General features: G+C 48.1%; 1 protein-coding gene across 1 annotated transcript in view; it reads right to left on the bottom strand.

Moving 5' to 3' along the window:
* LMF1 (lipase maturation factor 1) overlaps positions 1–21,198 on the bottom strand; it is a 161,660-nt gene that overhangs the window by 102,421 nt on the left and 38,041 nt on the right. The window contains 1 exon segment of the mRNA XM_042827867.1: positions 12,084–12,232. Coding sequence (XP_042683801.1) covers positions 12,084–12,232 — 149 coding nt within the window.

The following is a 21,198-nucleotide window of genomic DNA, read 5'->3' on the forward strand; positions in this document are numbered from 1 at the left end:
AAGGGAATTAATCACGTTTTGTTTAATATAAAGCTATCAAACAGGAAAATCACTTCAAGCTCTTAGTATCAAACTGCTTTCAGCACAGAACGTTTCCATGATAATGGGGCGCTTCAGGTCCTTCTCACACCGCTGCTGCTCCCAGATCCCACTCTGGGTTCTCCAGTGGCTGAAAGAACCCAGACCACTGAACAGAGTGCATCACTGATGCCCGAGCTCAGACATCCCCACCGTGTGCTCAGGTGGAACCTGTTGGTTCACACCCTGCCCCAATAACATGGATTCTGCTGATTTTTTTTTTTTTTTTTTTTTTTGATGTTTGTTCATGTTCTTCTGAAGATACAGCCTAAGAAATGCCATCTTACATCCCTGTAACCAACCCGAGGTTCAGCCTCACATCACACAGAGATGGAACAGAAAGGCTGTACAGCCTGAGACCTCACTGCAGGGCAGATGGAGTGAAATAAAGGAAAGATGTGAAATAAAGGAAACGGGTCCTTGAAATAGAAAGCATAATGAGGTTTGTCTTCTAATTTAAGTACCAACAAAGCAGGTAGATGTAGAAAACACATAGGAGCTGGAGAGTGGCTGCACTGGGTCAAGGGAAGCTCATGTTTTGCATCCACTGTGCTGGAGAGGATGCTGGCACTGACAGCACTTCAGTCTATGGGGCAGACAGAACACGGACACCAAAAGAACCTCAGGATGGAACCATCTGTTGGCCACAGCCTCTTTCAAAATGCACTAAGAGCTCAAACTGTCTAATTCCTTCTGTGCAAAAGCTGCCAGGATAAGCATGCAACATCAAGTGAGGCAATGCCTGCAGGGGTTGGGGGTTACTTATTTATGTAATGCAGCAAGAATAAATAAGTAATCCTGGGGCATGCAGGTGGCACAGAGCCATTGCACACCCATCAGCCCACAAAGCTGCTGTGTCTGCCTGTGTCCTGCAACACTGGGGCACAGCAAGCAGCGGGGACTGCACACAGCCCAACCACTGCCAACACACTGATAACTGCTTCATCCTCAGACAGCAGCAACCAGAGAAGCATCAGGAGAGAAGTGGAATAAAAGGATGCCTGAGGTCTCTGTGAGCTCAGGTGGCGGAGGAGGAGGGAGAAGGAGATGGGGATCCTCACATCTGCCAGCATCTCCCAGCCGCTAGATTGCTTTCAGCCTGCTAACAATTTTCCCAAGCCATTCTCAAGATTTCTCTGTACGTATGAACTGGCCTAAAATCCACAGCTGCAGCAAATTATGCTGCCATAATACAGATCAAAGTATAGGGAAAAAACCCTGTCCCTCACTCACCAACAGGCTTGTGCATCTCTGACGTACCTGAATTGCCCTGTGTTAGGGCAGGGACCAGGAGGAAAAGGAGCCTGAGGGCACGGGACAGCATCAGGGTGCATCAGCACTGGGAGAACTCCCTATCATTTGGATCCAGACTGAAAGCATCACACATGGAGCGTCTGGGGCAGACACTAAGCTGATCTGGGATCCCATTGCAGCCCCCACCCCTTCAGCTGCCACTTGTAAGCAAAAGAAAAGGATAAAGGGAAGTGGCCCTTCCTCAGCTCAGTGCAGCCCAAAGCGTTCAGCTTTTAAGCCTGTGATTGAGATTGAGCCCCACAGATCAGTGGGTGGCAGCTGAATTAGGAACAAGCCCTGTGTCTCAATGCATTAAGGCCACATTGGAGGCAATACCTGTGAGAAAGACCAGGACTTTTACAAAGGGCTTCTCCAGCACTGTGAGGCCATTTTTTGGGAGCAGGACCTGACCAATACCCAAAGTACAAGAAAATTTATTTAGACAGCTCTGTAGCCTCAAACCCTCCTTGGCTGTATCTGTCCCATTAACACAAGAGCAATCTCAAACCTTGTTTTTTGTTTGTTTGTTTCTTAAATAAAAAAGAAGAAAAACTCTTAGGTCGTACCAGTTCAACCAAAGCCAAATTCAGCATCATGTCCCCTTCTATCTTCCCCACTTTAATTTTCCCTTCGGTGTTCCAGCATCCCCACATACCACATCCTTTTTGATACAGCACAAGCATTGACCCATTAGCTCTGCACTAATTGCTTGTGGCTGGAGCCGTCCATGCTCACAGGCAGGCACTAAGCAGAGTATTTCCTAGCACAGCCTCTGTTAACCCTTGACTAACCAGTCCTGTGTGTGGGCTGAGTTATTCTGAAATAAATAGAGAAGATTTTCCTTTCAAGCTGCCACATTTAGAAGTTCCCACATTTTGCTAGCAGAGCTTTATCTAAAAACTTGAATTTCTGCACCTATTTTGACACAGGATGGGAGCCTAGTGGGGAAGAAGTAATGATTTCCAAAACACTTTTGAGCTTTCCCATCAGATCAAATAAAAAGGGGTATGTTGTGCTGGAGGGCAGGGACACAGTGTTCGAAGTTGACTTGCTTTCCCCAGTGCTGGAGGTGCATGCTCACAAACAGCCCCAGCACAAGAGGACACCCGCAGAAACACTGCTCTGTTTGCACACAGGGGGTGGGTGCAGGCACTTTCAAAGCCCTCTGTATCAGAAGAGAAAGGTATTCAGTGATACAAATTAAATAGAAGCCAAAGGGAAGGAAACAGGTGGTGAACTGAACCAGCAATTGCCCTTTTGGCCCTGTGGCCTTGCTTTGAATCCAGCTCTAACCAGAATTATTAAATTCATACCAATGGGACGGGGCTGCAGAGCCCCTCTGAGCAGCAGCAAGGCCCAGGAAGGGGGAGCTGAGATCCCGCTGCTGATTTACTGCACAGCCGCAGCACCTGCCCCTACCACAGCCCTGGGTGTGCAATTCAGGTGCAGCACATCTTGAAGGAAAACTACATTTAAGACCTTTTATTATTACTACTTATATTAATAGTATCCAAATATATGAAATGCCTTTTTTTTTTTTCTTTTTTATAATGGTTTTAATCACCAGAACCACCCTGCTGTCCTGTCCCGTCCCTGCACACCCACAGTCAGACTGGACGGGGCTCCGAGCACTGATGGAGCTGTGGTGCCCCTGCTCAGTGCAGGCAGTGGGACCAGACGGCCTTTAGAGATCCCTTACAGCTCACACCACTCTTTGATTCTATAATAATAATTAAAAAAAAAAAAAAACTTGCCCAACAAATTCTTAGCAGAACCCACGTTGAATAAATCCATGTTCGTGCCTTTTGATGCAGGACTTGGACTGACCAGCATGGCATCTACCTGGTTCAGTTCATGGAAGTCAGTAAGCCTCCTATAAACTGTAGCCTCATTATTTATGACCAATGCACTCTATTTCAGACCCAATACATTCTATAGATCCCATCTGTGTGGATGGTTGAACACATCTGCTAAGTTTGCCAACTGGCAGCCAGGGCACTTTGGGGGTGGAAATCCAAATCAGCCCTTTGCTCCCAACGCATCAATTCCAGTCTCATTTGATTGAGCACTTCACACACCTCTTCTTGTTCCCCATCACTGGCAGAATACACAGTAAGGGGGATTTCTGAGGAAATTAAGCCATAGAGAGGAAGTTTACCAACAGCTTTCCCACCCATTACAAGGCTGCTGCCCACCTCGCAGCAGGCTCTGCTGGTCAGATTGGACAGCTTTCAGAAGGAGCAGAACACGACACAGACAGAGGAGTGATCCCATCTGCCCTTTTCGTCCCCCACATGCAGGCACAATCGACACAAACTCCACATTACCACCAACACGGGATGTGCACGCAGCCGTGCAGTGCATCCCTCAGCAGCATGTGGCTCTCTGCTCCCTCCTGCATTCACTCTTACAATCCTCCTCCTAACGAGCCGATCCTAATTAAACGCACCAGGCAATGGGTGCTTTGCACAGCTCCGTGCTGCACGGCTGCCTTTCAGCACCGGGCTCTTTGGCAGTGCCAGGTCAGATGGCAGCAACAACAGGCAGCCCCTTCCATCCCACAACCCACAGACAGCTCTGCCCCGCTGCACCCCTCTCCGGCTGCTGCACTTTGGTGATTCAAAATGAAAAAAAAAAAAGCTGAAATAATTAAAATGTCATTCAAGCACTAAGCCGATATGAGTCACTGCTACAAAAAATATTTTAAAAATTCTTTCAGGAGTGGGGGATAATTATATTCCTCCCTATCTATTGATTTTTCTCTACAATGCAGATGTCAGATTTTCCACGGTTTTTTTCCTTTTTTTTTTTTTCTTTTTTTTTTTTTTCCCCCCTTTTTCCCTGGAGTGAGTGTCAACGAGGAACAAAGCGCTCTTTGAGACTTTTTCAGCCCAAAATTAATTCTGGAAAAAAAAAAAATAAAAAAATGGTACAGACAGACCAATAGCATGGCAAGAGAAAGAGCCTGGTGACTGCGGCTATGTCTGCAACCCCTGCATTGATGCGGCGGGGAATGGGGCACCAGAGTTATAAATTTAGAGCCCACCCAAAGACCTCCATTCTGTGACTTCATGATTCAAACGCTGGCTGAAAAAGGAAAATATCTCAGAGGACGACCCTCAGTTCTGGTATTTTAGTTTTTCCTCGTAATATTGATTGCTGCCAGAGAAAATCCAGTGGAGCACCTCACATCTCACACAACTGCCCACCAACCCATGCTCCATCCTACCCACAGATAACGTGGCTTTCACTTCTTTGAAATCCAAATCTATACAAACCCATTTTGAAGACAAATCAGCTGTAATTTAGACCCCACAACTCACTGAAGAAGAGACATTCCAAAGCCAATGCCTCAAAGCAACTCTGCTCCATGGCAGACACAGCTCTCCAACTCAGGATCCGACACGAGAGCACTGCACGCCTGCTGAGATCTTGCTCTGCATACAGAGCCCCTTTGCTTTCAGAAATGCCGCACAGTGAGGGTGTGACACAGGTATTAGGCTTTTGGGAAACCTTCTACAACTGACAGCAGCAAGCTAAAGCTCTGAAAAGAGCCTGCAGCTGGTGCTCCTACCAACCTCTCCTTAAATTAGCAGCTGGTCATTCAAATCCCTCCTGTTTCTTCCATGCAAAGAGAGAAACAACGGGCTGGAACAGCACTTCCTTAGCCAGAGAATGACAAGCACGCGCTCCTCAGGTGGCACTGCTGTTTATAGCTTTGCTCTGTCAGCACCACTTGAGGTTCGAGGTGATGGGCTTCCCAACATCAGCAGGCTACAGGACAGGGCTTCACATTTAGAATCACAGAACCATTAAGGTTGGAAAAACCCTCTCAGATCACCAAGTCCAACCCCAGGCCATCCCACCACGTCCCCGAGTGCCACATCTCCACGTTCTCAGGGACAGAAACCCCATCACCTCCCCGGGCTGCCTGTTCCAATGCCCCGCAGCCAACTGTACAGCCCACCTGTGAGCAAGCACAGGGCCATTGCTATGCACAGGGGGGACACAGAGTCAGTCCCACATGTGGGGCAGCTCCATGCAGACTGGGAGACCAGAGAGCACAACAGTGCTGAGCAGGAACTCAATTCCTGCACAAAGCGAGCATAGTGCACGTGAGTAAACAGTGCAACAAGATAAATGGATGATGCAATGAGACAAACAGATGATGCTCTGCTTGCGGAGGTTTTGATGCATCGTGAGCCTGTCCCAGCTAAACTGGAGTCACCGTGAAGGCACAGCATCCCAATGGACTGGTGTGTTTCTGGAAGAGAAGTCACCCGCGTGAGCTCCTGCTCTATTTGCTGTTCTTTTTCCCCCTCTGCTATCAGAAAGACCCTTTGAGAAAGCAGCACGGCAGCAGCAGCGTTTGATTGACTTTGAAGACGAGCTGTAAGCAGTGGGTGAAAGGGGTTCTGAAAAGTCCTTGGCATTAACGGCTCCATGCCTTTTAGAGGCACTGAAGGAACAACACGTCTTCCTGCCAAGGGCTATTACTAGACAAATGGAGAGAGATCAGAAGCACAAAGGAGGTTGCTAAGGAGTCAAGTGTGGGATCCCTGCAGAGAGGAGGAGGCTGCAGCTGGGACGGCAAAGGTCAGAACATTGCAGACATCATTTTCCAAAAATTCCCATGAAGCCCCAGCGCCCGAGTCAGGAGTCTGGCCCTTCCTCTGAATAATGAGAAAGCCATAAAAGAAAGCTCCCTTTCTTCCCTCCTACCCACGCTAATGTAATAAAACAAATTAGAATAATTATTCTCAATTTCAGAGCCATAATGCCCAGGATCAGGGCACGCTTGTCACTGAGATGACAACTACATCCGTTTGATTCTTCTTTTTTTTTTCCTGTATTTACAAAGATCTCCCAAATTCCAACTTTTATTTCATTACATCTAATGCAATTTTACCACAGGCATCCAGATTCTGTTTTCTTCAAAGTCTTCATTACTTCTGCCAGAAAGTTCATCTCCCTTATTAGCTAATCACATCCCCACCCTTTCCAGTAACCTTTAAAATGCCACCCACGTTATGACACTTTTCGAGGAATCCAGGCAAAAACAAGAGAAATGCAAAGAGATCAACACAAACCACTTCGTTTCTGCAAGAAGCTGCTGCAGAGGGTTAAAAAACCCTCAGTCTAACTGTGAAAAATAAAATGAAATGTAAGAGATGCGATAGCAAACGGTGTACTCACTACTCACAATCTGGAGATAAGGGATCCCTCTCCTCTGAAAGCACATCTGAGTGTGAAGGATGGGCAGCACTCAGCAGGAAACAGATGAGAATTTAGGGGAAGAATTTATTGCTCATTATTATAAACCTTTTGGCACCATTTCTTCCCCAAGACTCCGGCCTTAAACGATCTTTCTCCCCTCCTCTACTCATGTCGCAGGGAAAATACCTTGTGTGTGCACTTGAAACACGGAAGGATTTACGTTACTTTGCGCCAGGAAATCCTCAGGACGGCTCTGCTCTGCAGCCCAGGGTCTGAGCTGTCCAGGGAGAAGCTGCTCTGATGAGCAGAGGGCAACACCGGACCTTTGTGGTCGTTTTGGTGCACGCTGATTGCACCACAGCACTGGGGAAGGATGTGCATCAATCCAGCAGGCAGCAGCAAGAAGGGACAGGGATCCCCCAAATGACAGACTTCTGCCTGTGCTCACACATCTGTAACGGGGCATGGTGGCAACAGCTCCCTGTGAAGGGCTCTCAAATACAGGGAGAGGGAAGAAAAGAAACCCTTCCCTGTGTCACCCCATCCCTGGGCACCTGGGATGCTCCCGGGGATGGTGAAGTGCGGTGCTTTCAGCCAGGAGCATTTCCAGAACGGTGCAAGGGATCCTGAGGAGGGCATCAAGGACATGGGACACAGCAGCTTCAGTGACAAAAGGATGGGACTTTGCTGGGTTGTGCATTCACTGTACATTCAAGTCCTGGGGCAAAGCTGAGACTTCTCCTCCAACTGCCCCAAGGGTTCTGCCCCACTCTGGGGGGCTGAGCCTGCACGGCCCCGACCCATCTGCACACAGACCCCAGCTCCAACACCTGCATGCACCAGTGATGGATTGGCAGCTTTAAATCTGAATTTCCTTGCTTTGGGCACTTTTAAATTAAAGTGGTAATGTGCTTTAAATCCTGTTTCCCTGCTTTTCCACTACACTCTTCAATCCTTTCCTCCAGAAACTAATCAAGATGTCTCAGACTCACTTATGCTCTGCTCCAGCCACCTTCCCCAGTAACTTATTCCATATGTCTGTGATCCTTTGCAAGACGCAGCTCCACCTTAATTCCCCATTTACTCTCAGCTTCCCAACATGCCGTTACACCTCACCACATTTCCAGTGCTGATAATCATTCACACAGAACATCACCAAGTTCTGCAAACAGCACCCAATTAGTCCTAATGTGAGCATCTCGGCAGCACTGTGTGCTCTGTGATGCTGATGGAAGATAAAATGCATATTAGAAAGCTCTGTGAAAGGGCCATTAGCAGTGCAGTGAGGCTGCTGCACGTGCATGGGCTCACCTTGCTTTGTGCCTATGAAGGGTCACTGCTCACGGAGTGCCCACATCTCCTGACTGCAACAATGGGAAAACAGCCCCAAGATCACGCCCAGCTCTGCTCTGCAGCTGCCCAAGGACTGGGATCTGACAGCAGACCCAAGTCCAGTGCAATCTGTTGGGGTTGGTTTTGCCACGGAACAGCAGCAAGAAGCAGTGAGGACCTTGGGGCACTGGGCACTGTTCTGCCATATCCATACTGACTCTTGCTCAGTGCACACATCTGGATGGGATCGGTGCTGCAGCACAGCAGTCGCAAGCTTGGCTGTATGTAACACAGGGAACTGCACGCTCCATGTCAGCATCCCACAAAGAAAAAGTCTGGGAGGGAAGAGGTGCAGGAGTCGCTTTAGTTGGAGATGAAGAAAATCCACCTAAATTCAGGCACACTGCCTCTGATGGCAGCAAACCTCTGCTGTGAGGCTTGACAAGTGATGTGCAATGAACAGAGACAACTCTTGGGAATAACCAGAGTAAACATCACCGAAGCCACAGGTTGCATCAAAGGCATCAGCCTCCACTACAGATCCGTAGGCTCATGGTCCATCACCTCCATCCCTCCGCACACGTTTCTGCAGTCACCAGCATGTATCAGTGTTACTACAGCTACACACGCAGGTGCTGCTGAAAATTGAGTCCTCACATATCTGAGCAAGCGTGCACACATGCAGCCTTTCCCTGACACTCCAACTAACGAAGAAACAATTTTACAGCTTACAGATTAAACCCCTGACAGCTCTCCTGGCTCGAGGAGCTGCACGACGTCCCAGCAGCATGCTGTGCTGGTGGGCATGCATCAACTCAGGGCTGTGCAGGTCCACCAGCAATTCTGCTGCCTGCAAGAGAGAAAATAAAACAAACAAAACTCGCCCATCAAAAAGCCCACAGCCTCACACAGTGCCTTGGCCTTGAAATGCTGGGGAATGAGGACAGAGGCAGTGCTGCCCTGCTCTGCTTGCTTACCTCAAGCCATCAGAGCACAACCACACCAAGACAAGAATCTTGAGTCACACAGCACTTCTGAGACAAATTAGCAGCACGAATCTGTTTGCACCACTTACTTCCTACCACGCTGCTCGCTCGCACAAAGGGACTGCTATTCTTTTGCCTCTGCACGTTCCTAAGAAGCATCCGTCTTTACATCCTGCACTAATGGATTATTAGGAAAATCAAACATATAGATTGAATCACATAATTATGCCTTTTAAAAAGCCAGCAATATTTGAGATCAGCCCAGCGCTTGCTGCCAATCAAACTCCAGCAGCAGAGCCTGAACCCACTCCTTGCACAGGAAGGCAGAAGGGATGATTTTACCTCTCACACTCAGCATCTCTCTTAATGAAGCCCAGCTGGAAGTCAGGTATGGTGCAGCAAGACCTGCTCCAAAGGCTTCTCCAGAAAGCTCAGGGCTGCTTCCACCCTGGGTTGCTTTCAGGCAACAGAACAGCTCCACAAGGCTCCCACCAACTCTGTGGGTTTCTGTGGTCAGAAGTATAAAAGCAGATTTCTGCTGCAGTGGTTCTCAACTAGCAGGTTGTAAACAGGGGTGTGGGGTGGTAGGATATGGGAAGCTTTCAAGGGGATGATGGATGTTCCCTGGGGGCAACGATGACAACAGTCATACCAATTTGGGTTGGGTGAAAGTCCTTCAGATCTAGCCTGTGTCCTTACACTTAGATTTGGCATCCAGCAGCTATTGGGCTTGGTCTGTTCCTTTGCATAAGTGTAGGCACACTGGCATTTACTCTGGTAGAAATCCCAAGTGTTTTAATGCGCTGGTTGCTAGAATTCTGAATGGAAAGAGTTCCTAAATGTGATGCATTGAATGGGGAAAGAAAAGAAAAAAAGAAAGGGGGTGAAATGGGGCTGAAACGTGAAATCCACACTCCTCTCCTGTTCCTGATACAGGAACTGACTTCAGAAAAAAAGAGAGCGATGGGATGGGAAACTGAAGCCCTTTCCTGGGGTCCATCACAGTGTCAAAGCCAGACAGGCCAGAACGTTTCAGACGAGCTTCAGAACTGCACACAGCATTGCTCACCCACCCGCCAGCACAGGGAGGGAGGAAGAAAACCAGACCAAGGGAGGGCTGCGAGCTGGAAGATGGCATTTTGCAGGGAAATCCATGCCCAGCTTGCTCAGCAGCCCCTGGGGAGCCGTGCAGGGAAAGCCAAACTTCCCGTGTGAGACATAATCCCCACCAATCCCACCCCTGGGAACTCTCCCTTCAGGCTGCATTTATGCACATGTTTCAACCCCTGCCCAGATTAGCGAAGAAATCAAAGATTGCCTTGGAGCAGGTGCACCTGCACTGCAGGAGGATGCTTGGGTTTCACGCATTAAACTCTCGTCCCAGTGCCTGCAAGCATCATTACACCATCTGAGAAGGAAACGTACACGTGTTTGGGCCCCGAAACATTAAAGATACCATCAATCACTGATTTCCACTTGCTTGTGTAGATCCCCCTTTAATGACCTTTCCATGTTTTCCTCTCCCATGCCTGTTAGTGCCATACCAGCAACCAGCACACACAAAGGACTTGAGGGGCAGCACTGACTGCAGAGTGCCCTCTCCAAAATAACTGCAGATTTATGACTGGGGAGCAGCACAGAGACAACGACAACACAAACTTCATGAGCTCAATTTTCCGTTACAACATGCCTTTCTCATAGTTCAGAATATATATTACAACTGGAAAGAGCAAAGCACAGAGTCTCATTTTATAAGGAAAGCAGGATACAAACTTGGTAGTAACACAACATAATCCAGCTGCAGTTCCTTTTGCTCAGAGCATCAATTCTTTCTGTAATCAGTGCCACAGCTGAGGAGCACTGAGGCCACAGGAGCCAAACATCCTCTGCCTGAGATGGAAACTTCTGCAACCCTGTTATTATCACGGAACATCACTGCTGATAAACAGACCAAATATTACACCCACAAGTGAAGTTCTTGTAGGAAAAAATAATCTGCATTCAAGTAACTCACACTCAGGACTTTGTCATTTCAGAGGAGTATCAGGTCACCTTAAGGGATCTAACCCTGCAGGATGGGCACCACTCAGCCCCACTCAAACCACTGCAGAGGGTTCTTCAGGTAGGGCCCCTCCACTCCCCCAGTGTGAGTCCCCAGGATCAGCACTAAGGGCAGCCATCCTGTTGGTGCACTTTGGGTCTGCAATAACAACTGCAACAACTTTTGTGCCCTCAAAAACACAATGAAGATACCGCAGCACCAAAAGTGGGCTACCAAAAGTGCCCATCATTTTCTGCACGAAAGAGAGGACCAGAAATTTCAGTTATGAAACACGGATGCATGTGCTGCTTGCAGACCATACACTGTGCTTCTTTTGGTTATCACTGTTCCCTTCAAACATCCATTGTTCTTACTAGTAAGAAGAGAGGGATAATTAAGAGCTTATTGAGTTTGACTATAGATTCAAGCACTTCAAGAGCTTGGTGTGACAGAAGGGCTTTAGAGAAAAGAGACCCAGGGATGCCCTACTGCCTGCAACACTTCTACAATGATCCTAAATGACAGTCTGGGGATGTTTTGAAGCATCCACCACTCAGCTCCAGATCATGAGGTAATGCTCAGCCCCACCTCCAGTTTAACAACGATGTGTCAGTTCCTGATGGATTCTTTTACAAGTGACTTGGGAATTTCCACTGGCACTTGGACAGTAACGAAGCAATTGTTCTCTTTGTAATCAAGGAGCAAAGAATGACATTTCAGTAGAGCACACACAAAGAGAAAAGAAATAACTCAGCGAAAAGCTCCCAGGAATTACCCGCTGCATTCCCAAGCATCTTATCAAAGAGCCACAATGGCCTTCAGCTTCACTTCCTTTGAAAGTGCCAATCCCAAGAGCAGCACCAACACATCCATGCACAGGAGTAAGCACACGTTTATCCTCCTTTAAATAAGCACCAACAATAACGACTCTGCAAAACAGAGCAAGAAGCATTTCCTACTCCAAGCTCCTTCCTTCTCACTAGAAAAGTCCTGAACTGGAGGACTGCGGTGCTCTGTCCCAGGGACAGCTTCTTGCTGGGATCAGATGTTCCCACTGCTGCCATCTCAGCAAAAAAACAAACAACAAAACAACCCAAAGACAAAACCCAAAAGCCCAACCATAGAGCCCCACTCACCGCTCCCAGCATGATCCTGAAGATCAGCCAGCGGAAGCCCCAGATGACGATGCTGGATGGAGGTGTGGAACGGGGCAGCCGGGACAGGGTCCAGAGCGGGCAGAGGAACATCCCCAGGAACCCAGTCTCCAGGAGCTGTGACTCCCATCCTGCAGAGAAATGAAAAGGAGAATATTTGCTGTAGAAGTCCTGGAAGTTATCCTGCCACCAATCTTTAATCCCCAAGTGCAAAAAAAACCCTTCTGAAACATAACCCAAGGGAAGGTGGCTCCCAGCTCTGCCCTCGTGTGCACATCACACACTGACCTACCTACATGAAATCAAGGTGCTTTACACAAGAATGTGAGCTCCAGAAAAATACACCCCTGTACATGCATTTCCCAGCAGTTCTCTCTCTAGTACCTAACACTGTTACCTTTGCATGTTGCTGTGGGTTCCGCTGCATATGCCAACACTTGTGTTATTTACAAGGTTACTTCACCCGGCACAAAGCAAATGCATGGGCTGTTAGGAAGCAGAGAACAATGCAATGTGCAAAGTGACCCAGAAAATGACATGCTTTTGTCATGCAAGCAAAACTATGTTGAGCTTACTTTAAAATATCAGAATCAGCAGGAGTGGAATCTTATTTAATACACACAAAGTTTCTTTTTAATTACATTTTGATTTAAGGAAACACCATTCTTCCTCCATCCATCCTGCGCTTCCTCAAACAGACCCTCCAAGTGCCAAAGCCAGCAGTGCTGGGAGGAGAAGCGACGTGCATTGTTAAAAGCAGCTGCACCAGGAAAGCAATGGCTGACACATGACTGAAAGGTTAATTGTTACCCAGCCCGGCTGCAGACAGCAGTTGTGGGTCGAACTGGCACCACAGCTCTGCACTTCTGCCCATACAAGAATCCACTGTTGGCTGTGCTTTCATATGTTAATGCTGTACTCCTAGCAGACACCAGTTTGTGTGCAGGACATCGAGGATGGCATCTCCAGCAGCCTCTGACCTGCACGCAAATGCAGTTTTCTCTGTTTGATTTTTCATCACAACTCCCAGGAAGGTGTTTGCAGGCATGGAGAAGCGCACCAAAGGACAGAGCAGCACACAATGTAGGTCATACCCTAAATTCAGGATTCGTGCTTGCAAAGCAAAGCCACAGAGGCTTCCAGGTGCCATGAAGTTCAGCCTACCCTGTGCTTTGTGCCCCAAAGCAATGAGCTCGTGAGCCTGGCACTGCCACACGGCACAATGCAGCACCATGGGCACAGTGCTGTGATGCCAGCAGGGAGGTGAGCACTGTGGGCCCGCAGCGTGCCAGGCTCCAGCTGGTGGTGGGGGCTGCAGACCATTCTGCTGGCAATGCAGGCTGGCAGCAGGCACAGCTGAGCTGGCACCAAGCAGAATTTTGCTGCTTTGCCAAAGGCAAAGCACGGTCACAGCACCACTGCTGCAGACACCTCCATCTAAACCTCACTGCTTGCAGCTAAATCCCATTCGTCTTCAGCTTCTCTGTGCCCACCAACAGCAACGGGCAGATTTGCTTCTGCAGATGGAGCTTTAGCATTGTGCTATGCTTTACTCTGCTGTTGACTGCCATATCAGATTCCACCAAGCTCCTGCTAAAAAACAAGACTAGGACGCAGATAGGCACGAAGAGCCTCTGATTTATTAACAATCCTCTTCCTGACGCACTCACATCCACTGCTGGCCATGTGGTCACAGGGATTGATTTCCCATGCTAGCACACATAGCAGCCACATGCCTGCCCTGGCTCTTCCACAGCCTCCATCCCTCCCATCCCAGCCTGCAGCCCCTTGCCCACACTTCTCCAGCTTTGCAGCTGCCCATTCACTGCTGCTGCTCGCCCCTTTTGCAGCTTCCCCACTTCTGTCACTGCCTCTCGATATTACATTTTCCCTTCCTGCTTTGCTTTGCACATTGAGACCAAGCTGGCCCTCATCTCTCCCCTGTACGCATCCTCAATCCTGGCTGCATCTTCCTGCACAGCACCGTTTCTTTCTCTGAAGTCCCTCTCCTACTTCTGTTGTGTTTTAGCTTAGAATCACCAACTGCTCTCTAAGCCTTCAGCTCAGACAAGGGAAAACATTCAACAAATGTGAGCTGTTTTTAGCAGAGACTCGGGAGTGGCTGCAGCTTGTTATTCTTACAGCCATAATCACGTGCAAATAAAATAGCGTTTGATGCCATTCCACAAGCAATACACGTCCTTGTGATGGTAGGATTATCCCAGCAGCTATGAGTACTTGGTTTTCTACCAAACTTACAGTTAAGTCATGAAGACCTCCAAGGGCAACCAAGCACGCTGCTCACTATCATTGCATGCACAGCTGCTGCTGAGTGCTGCTGCAGTTTGCACATTGCCACCTTTGAACTCCACTGCTGAGGCCCAATCACAGCAGAGCCTACAAGGAATCTCCAAGTCTTCACAGGGAAGTCCTCAGGAGAAGTCCAACCCCAGCCCATCCCACCATGCTCACTGATCACGTCCCTCAGTGCCACCTCTCCACTTGAGGACCTGCAGGGACAGTGACCTCCCACCTCCCTGGGCAGGGATTCTTTTTTCCTAATATCCAATCTCTCTTAACACAACTTGAGACCGTCACCCCTCATTCTATAAAAAATTCATGTCTGTAACCTGTGAAGACCTAAACGGGGAAAAAATCATCATCATTATGAAATCCAAATAATGCCATGCTTTGGGGAGCAGAGGGCACACACTGGGCACTTAAATGCAGCAGCATAAACCAGACACTGGCACAGCATGGGATCCAGGCACCAGCACTGGAGAGACACCAAGGCACCACGCACAGTGCTGAGCAGAGTAAAACCCATTTCACAAACAGCAGCAAAGCCCAGAGCGCTTGCAGTCACTAAAGTCATCTCAGAAAGGCAACAAGGCAGCTCGCACCCAAAGCCCAAACCAACGCTCCACTGATGCGGGGCTGAAATCAGGGCTCACCTTGGCCCCGTCCCTCTGGCCCTGGCGCACACTGATACTGCTGGGAACGAAGGGGTCACGTTGTTGACCCACCTGCTCCTGTTTTCTTCAGTTGGATCTAGTCAAATTTCAGCAGCTGCAGCGCGGCACAATGCGCCATTGTTATCTCCAGCACAGCAGGAGAGGGAGCCAATTTTTTTTTTCTTTAGGAAAAAAAAGAAACAAACTAAACTGCCAATGGTGGCTGCATTTGCCTCACACGCGTTTCGAATGTTTGTTCCATGCTCCTAACTTGATGCAGCAAAAAAATCCATCCTCTGGCATTTTCGGAAGGCTGCGCTGGGGAAGGGAGATGGGGACAGGAGGATGGCAGGGAGGAAGAGGAACCACAGGAGGAGCCTCACTGCGTTCCAGAGGACAGCAAACACTCTGGCAGGAGCACGTCATGCACTGTAGAAAACATTATTGGTACTTAACATGTAAAAATAAAAGGCAATTTGGTATGAATGGGCACCAGGAAAATCCAAAGCAGCACCGTTATCTCCCCATAAAGAGTATTATTTCTAATGGAACACAGATTATATAGCACTATATCATTAGGGTTTCCAATTGTCATCTTTATTATTTACCATCAAACGCATGATGACAAAAAACACCCGTAACAGCAAACTGCTTCTCTTTGTGTGTACATATCTGCACACAATTTATAGAGGCTGTGCCTGCACAGCACAGCCAAATGCTCCTGCCATGTACACACATTTTATGGCTCTCTTTGCAGCCAGCACACAGCAGAGCCGTGCAGCGCACAGCGCAGCTGTCCCCAATGAATATTGGGTGTCACACTCACTGGCAGTCAAAGCAAGGAAGATACCCAATACCGACTTAGGCTGGAATTAGATTAACTGCTCCTGAGTCTCTCCTCCCTACCTCCCTGAAATTTAGTATGATATAATTTACGCTGCAGCATTAAAACACCTGTTGAACACGGCATGGGTTTGGCTGACGGCTTCAGGATATTCTGATTAAGGACGGCACGTGCAACAACCACGAGCAGCTCAACCAACAGGGGCAGAGCTGTGCCCAGCACTGAGCAGTGCACCCCACGGGCTGCTCCCACACCGCTCATCCCCAGAATCCTCCCTGCTGGTGCTCCTCCTGCCCCCCATCCGCTCCCGACCTCCCGCTTGCAGGAGCACAGAGCCAAGGAAGGAATGCAAAAAACCAGGCTGACAAATACTAGCTAACTTTGAAGAGCTGCATCGTTTTGAATTGCTTCACCAATAGGCCCTCTAACAAGTTAAAGTGCTAATTACAAACATCAGCCAAATACAAATGCTATTTTGACCTTCATCGTGCAATACCATCCACACTAAAACCCATCACACCATTATCACCAGTTCCAGCTGGGTTTGGCTGTCACGCAAGGCTGCCTCCCCATGGCTTGACTCCCACCTGCTGAACATGCCCTACTCACGACACAGAGAAGAACACCACCAACAAAGCCCTGGAGAGGATAAGCAGAAAGCCACAGGAGCAGCACTACCTAAGGCAGAGCATGCACAGTTCAGTGCCAGGAGCTTGGGCTGCAAGAAGGAAGATGCAGCAGATGTTCAGAGAATCACTCTGACTTTCTGTGCTGAAGCCCACACCACCGTTGTTCATGCTGTGCATGGCACTGCGAGCTGCTGTCCTCCAACCTGCCTTCTCTGTGGTCATTTCTCTTTCTCCAGGACTACAAACGTACCAAAGGAGCACAGACTCAGTTCCCTTGCTCTCTGGCTTTCCAAACAGCACTGAAAAACTGAGTAACAAACAGCGCGCAGAAGAAATGTTCAAGTTTTGTCAGGCTTAAAAGGTTTCCCAGGGCTCCCTATGAAAAAGTTCACTGGCAATGCCTAATAGATACACCACATCTCTCTACAGTTACAAAGCCACTCTACAAACATGGAAAACCTGCTGGTAATGTCACAGAGCAGCCCTGGATCTCCTCCATCAGCAGCAGAACATACACACAAGGCTCAGCTTTAACTGAATTTAGGTCTTCCAGCCACCCAAGAAAAACCACATTCAGGGCACCAAAACTGCGTGCAACATTCATGCACAGGCATTTTCCAAAATCACAGCTTGCAACTTAGAGCTCTGAAAAGTCAGCTCATTACCACCACCTGTATTTTCCTTTAAAATTCCCTGAAATCCCATGCACATGGATGTGTCACAGGCAGTGAAACTCCAGCCCCAGGCAGCCATAGCACCCTGCATCCCCTTTGCTACAGGGCAACACAGCAGAGCAAAAAGAACCCCTTCCTTCTGTAGGGTTCTCCTGCCCCCAAAAAATCCCAAGTGCAAAAGATGCTGACCTCAGAAGCCCATCTTAACCAGGACGGAGAAAGGAGGAATGATTAAAAAAGGAAGAAATCAGTCCACCACAGTTCTGAAGAAAAGACAATGAGGAAAGAAAGCGATTCATTGCTTCTCAGTCTGGTGGTGCCTTCACTTAAAGCCCTCGGAACAAAGAATGAGCTCTGCCAGCCACCCGTCCCTTGGGGTCTCTTTTCAGAGCTGTGACAGCCCAGGCTCAGGGGGCTGCAGGACAATCCTTGGGCATCTCATCCCAGGTGAGGGCACACAGCCCTGCTCCTGCCCCAGGACACGCTGCAAACACCCCAATCCCAAGATACGCACCAGCATCCCACAGCCAAACTCTGCCCCGTTCATTTCTCAGAACATCACCACAGGTACAAAGTATTTCAGAAGTGTTGCTTGCCACAGATCACAGACTAGAGATGCTTCACGTTTCTGCAGGTAACAAAATAGTTTTCAATGTCGCTGGAAGATTTGGAAAAATGTTATCAATAACTTTTGTTCTTAAAAGTATAAACCACACGGAAAAAAAAAAATTTAGCATAAAAACTTTTAAAAGCTTCCAAGTGCTCTCCAGGGTAGTCATTAGAAACTACTTAGGTAACAGGAGGGTGATAACAGTGAGTTAATGCAGCGTTAAATTAGCCCTCCTTCCATGCAGAACTTTAAGTGACAGAGGAATCAGTTGGGAAGATTTTTATTTTATTTTTTAAATAATGAAGTTAATGGATTTCCTGTTTTTAGCTCTGTGGGCGGCTGTCATTTTGAGGGATCTGTACATACTGTATTTAATTACTCTGCCTTAAAGTAACAAAAATACTTTCATGCGTTCCTATGAACCCACCAGCACCTCCCAGGCACGGCCACCTAGGCGAGGAGAACAGCCAGCACTGCCCAACAGTGAGGGTGGACTTCTCTCCTGCTCTTGGCCTTCCCAGCATCAAACCACCCTTCAAATCCCTCCCATGGCCAGCTGCCACAAGGCTGGGCCACACAGTCTCATAAACTGAGGGCAATGAGCATCAGGAGGGGCTCACAGGGACTTCTCAGGGCTTCTCACCATCCTGCTGCAGGCACGACAGAGGTTGGTGCTGGGTCACCCAACAGCAGCTTTGCCAGCTCCCCAGGACTCACCTCCTGCAGCAGGGAATTCTCCCCGTTGCCCCCTAAAACACTACTTATTACAAACAGGGGCAATGATGGGCAGCAGTAAATCTGAGCAAAGGTCACAGTGACTTGAGAAGGAAAGCTGAGCATCCTGCAATGGTCCACAAAGCACGAGCCACACAGAGAACTTTGTAAATGAAATGGCGAAGGGACTGAGAGTGAGAGGAGATGACGAAGAACAGAGCAGGAACAACAGCAGAACAAAAGTGGAGGCCAGGAGCAGTCAGTAGTTGCTATACATTCCAGTTCTGCGACTGGAAATGCCTGAAATCCATGATGCAGTGGATACTGAAACCCAGGAAATGAGTGCTCATCTCCTTCAGAGCAAGCTCCCTCTTACTGTGCTTTTCCTTCTTAATTTGCATCAAGAAAGCCTTAATATGAATAGAAAGCCAGCAATTTCCACTCTCGAGCAACCTGTTGAAGACATTTTATTTGTTCCTTATACAGACAGGACCCCTGCAGTACCGTGCCATGTGCCTGCAGAGCTGAACCACTAAAAACAGGTGTCTGTTGGGTGTTAAATCTATCTTCAGGCTGCTCTGGCAGCTTAAGAAACCATTAGCAGCTGTTAACATGGTTAGCATGGCAACACAGGAGCCTAACAGCTCAACCAGCCTGCTTTCTTCACCATTTCAAAACTATCATTTCCCGCTTGTACACTTCAAGCTAGAGCAAATTAAAACCAACACCATGAAAGCACCTAGCAACCACTTCTGCTAGCAGACATAAAGCAAGTCTTGAGATAAAAGTGTAGCAGACAAACTTTTCCTTTGTAAACTTTTCCTTTGTTGTATCATGTGAGATTCCTGCTGACCTTAAAAGCTCACATCTTAGCCTTGTGTGAGCACATGTTCTAACATCAGCATTCGCAAGGAGATGACAAATACCCACTAAGGGACGACTGCTCTCATCCAGCTTCCCTGTCAGCTTGAATTAGATCTCTCATTTAAGACTTCTAGCGAGCGTAACGCCTTTAAAATACCAAGGAGGAAAATAACCTCAGCATTGAGCCCACTAACCTCAAACCAGAGCCACTCACTTCAACGTACGTCTTCTCAACAGAGAGAATAAGACCACGGTAGGTCACAGCCAGCTTTCAAGTTGAACATGAAATGCAATCCTGGAAAGCCAGGCCCTGCTGGTAAGGGAGAGCCACAGAGGAAAGCAGAACACAGTGGCACTGCACACTGGTTTCCTACATGCTGCTCTTACTGCTGCACAGGCCAGAGACAACTGCCATGGTCGAGGTGCCCACATTGGGGCAACCAATGCTTTCCCACCCAACCCACCACCAGATGCCTACAGACCTCAAGGTTTGCTGCTCACACAGCCCTCCTCCTACTGACAATGAGCATCTAACCCAGCAGAGACCGTGCTTGAGCCACCAGAAGGGGAAGGACGGAAGGGCTCATCCCCTTTGGCAGCAATAAAGTCCAGGCACTACTGAAACCCCTATGTGGGGCTTTGTTACATTCTTTCCGCATCTTTTACACTTGTGACCTTTAAAGGCCAAACAAAAAAAAAACAAAAATGGCATTGGACAATATTTATACAAGACAGCACGACAAAAATCACTGCAATATCTCCAATATGAATTTTCTGATTCTCAAAGGGGATATGCTTTGCCCAGAGCTAAGCCTATTTCGAGGGATTACAGTTAGATAAGAAAACTGATACTGCCGCATCCTTTAAGACATCCCCTCAGCCCCAGCAAAAGAAATGGGACTCTCCATTCAGCAACATCACTCTGAAGTAACTCAACTAATGAAACCCCAGTGATGTAACGCGGCTGTAATTCAGGAATGGTTTGATCCAGGCATTTTTCAACATGAAGAGCTCAGAAACAGCCAAAATGACTAATGGGACCTCAACACCCACAGCTTTAACCTCGAAGAACAAAGGAAGAAAGAGGGAGCAGGAGGAAGGAAGACCAAACGCGGACCTCAGGAAATCAAAAAGCTGCTTTCAAAACCCATCTGACTTTAAAAAGATCTGATGGATACGTAGGAGGAAGCAGCAGTTTTTTTTTTTTTTGCAATTATGGGACAAGTGCCAAAGAGTCAACGGTGTTAGGAAGTTGTTCTCTCCCTGCACAGTACAAAGGGATGAGCAAATACATAAACAAAGAGAAATGCTGATGTCCAGAGGCCTGAACTACGCGCCAAGCCTTCAGAGTGCCGAAATCCCACTGCTGACACAAAGAAAGGGGTGAACTACATCATCAATCACTGAACCCAGTGCTGGAACAACTAAGCTGACATGCAGGACATTGAAAATTATAAACAATAAAAGAAATCAGAAATACTTCAACATAATTCTTTCCAGCCACAGCGATGCTTGCACTGCGGGTCTGTAAGGGGCCAAGTGGAGCTGCCTCAGCCCCAAAGCTGCCATTTTCAGCTTCAGCAAAGAAAAGCAAATCAAAACTGTACAGGTCTGCAGCCAAGATTTCACACGATGACCTCTCCTCCATCCCGCAGAAAGAGTTACAGGAATTCTCTGCCTCCATCATAAGGCCCATCACTCTGCATCAGGACACACTGTGGGAAAATAAGTAACTGCAGGAGACTGAGGATCTCGGGTCATTTCTTCAGGCTCTCTTCTCAGCCTGTCAATATCCAACTTTGGCCCTG

Source organism: Centrocercus urophasianus, unplaced genomic scaffold (genome assembly GCF_019232065.1).
Source record: "Centrocercus urophasianus isolate 14NV4802_14NV808 unplaced genomic scaffold, USGS_Curo_1.0 seq_29, whole genome shotgun sequence".
Taxonomy (NCBI): domain Eukaryota; kingdom Metazoa; phylum Chordata; class Aves; order Galliformes; family Phasianidae; genus Centrocercus; species Centrocercus urophasianus.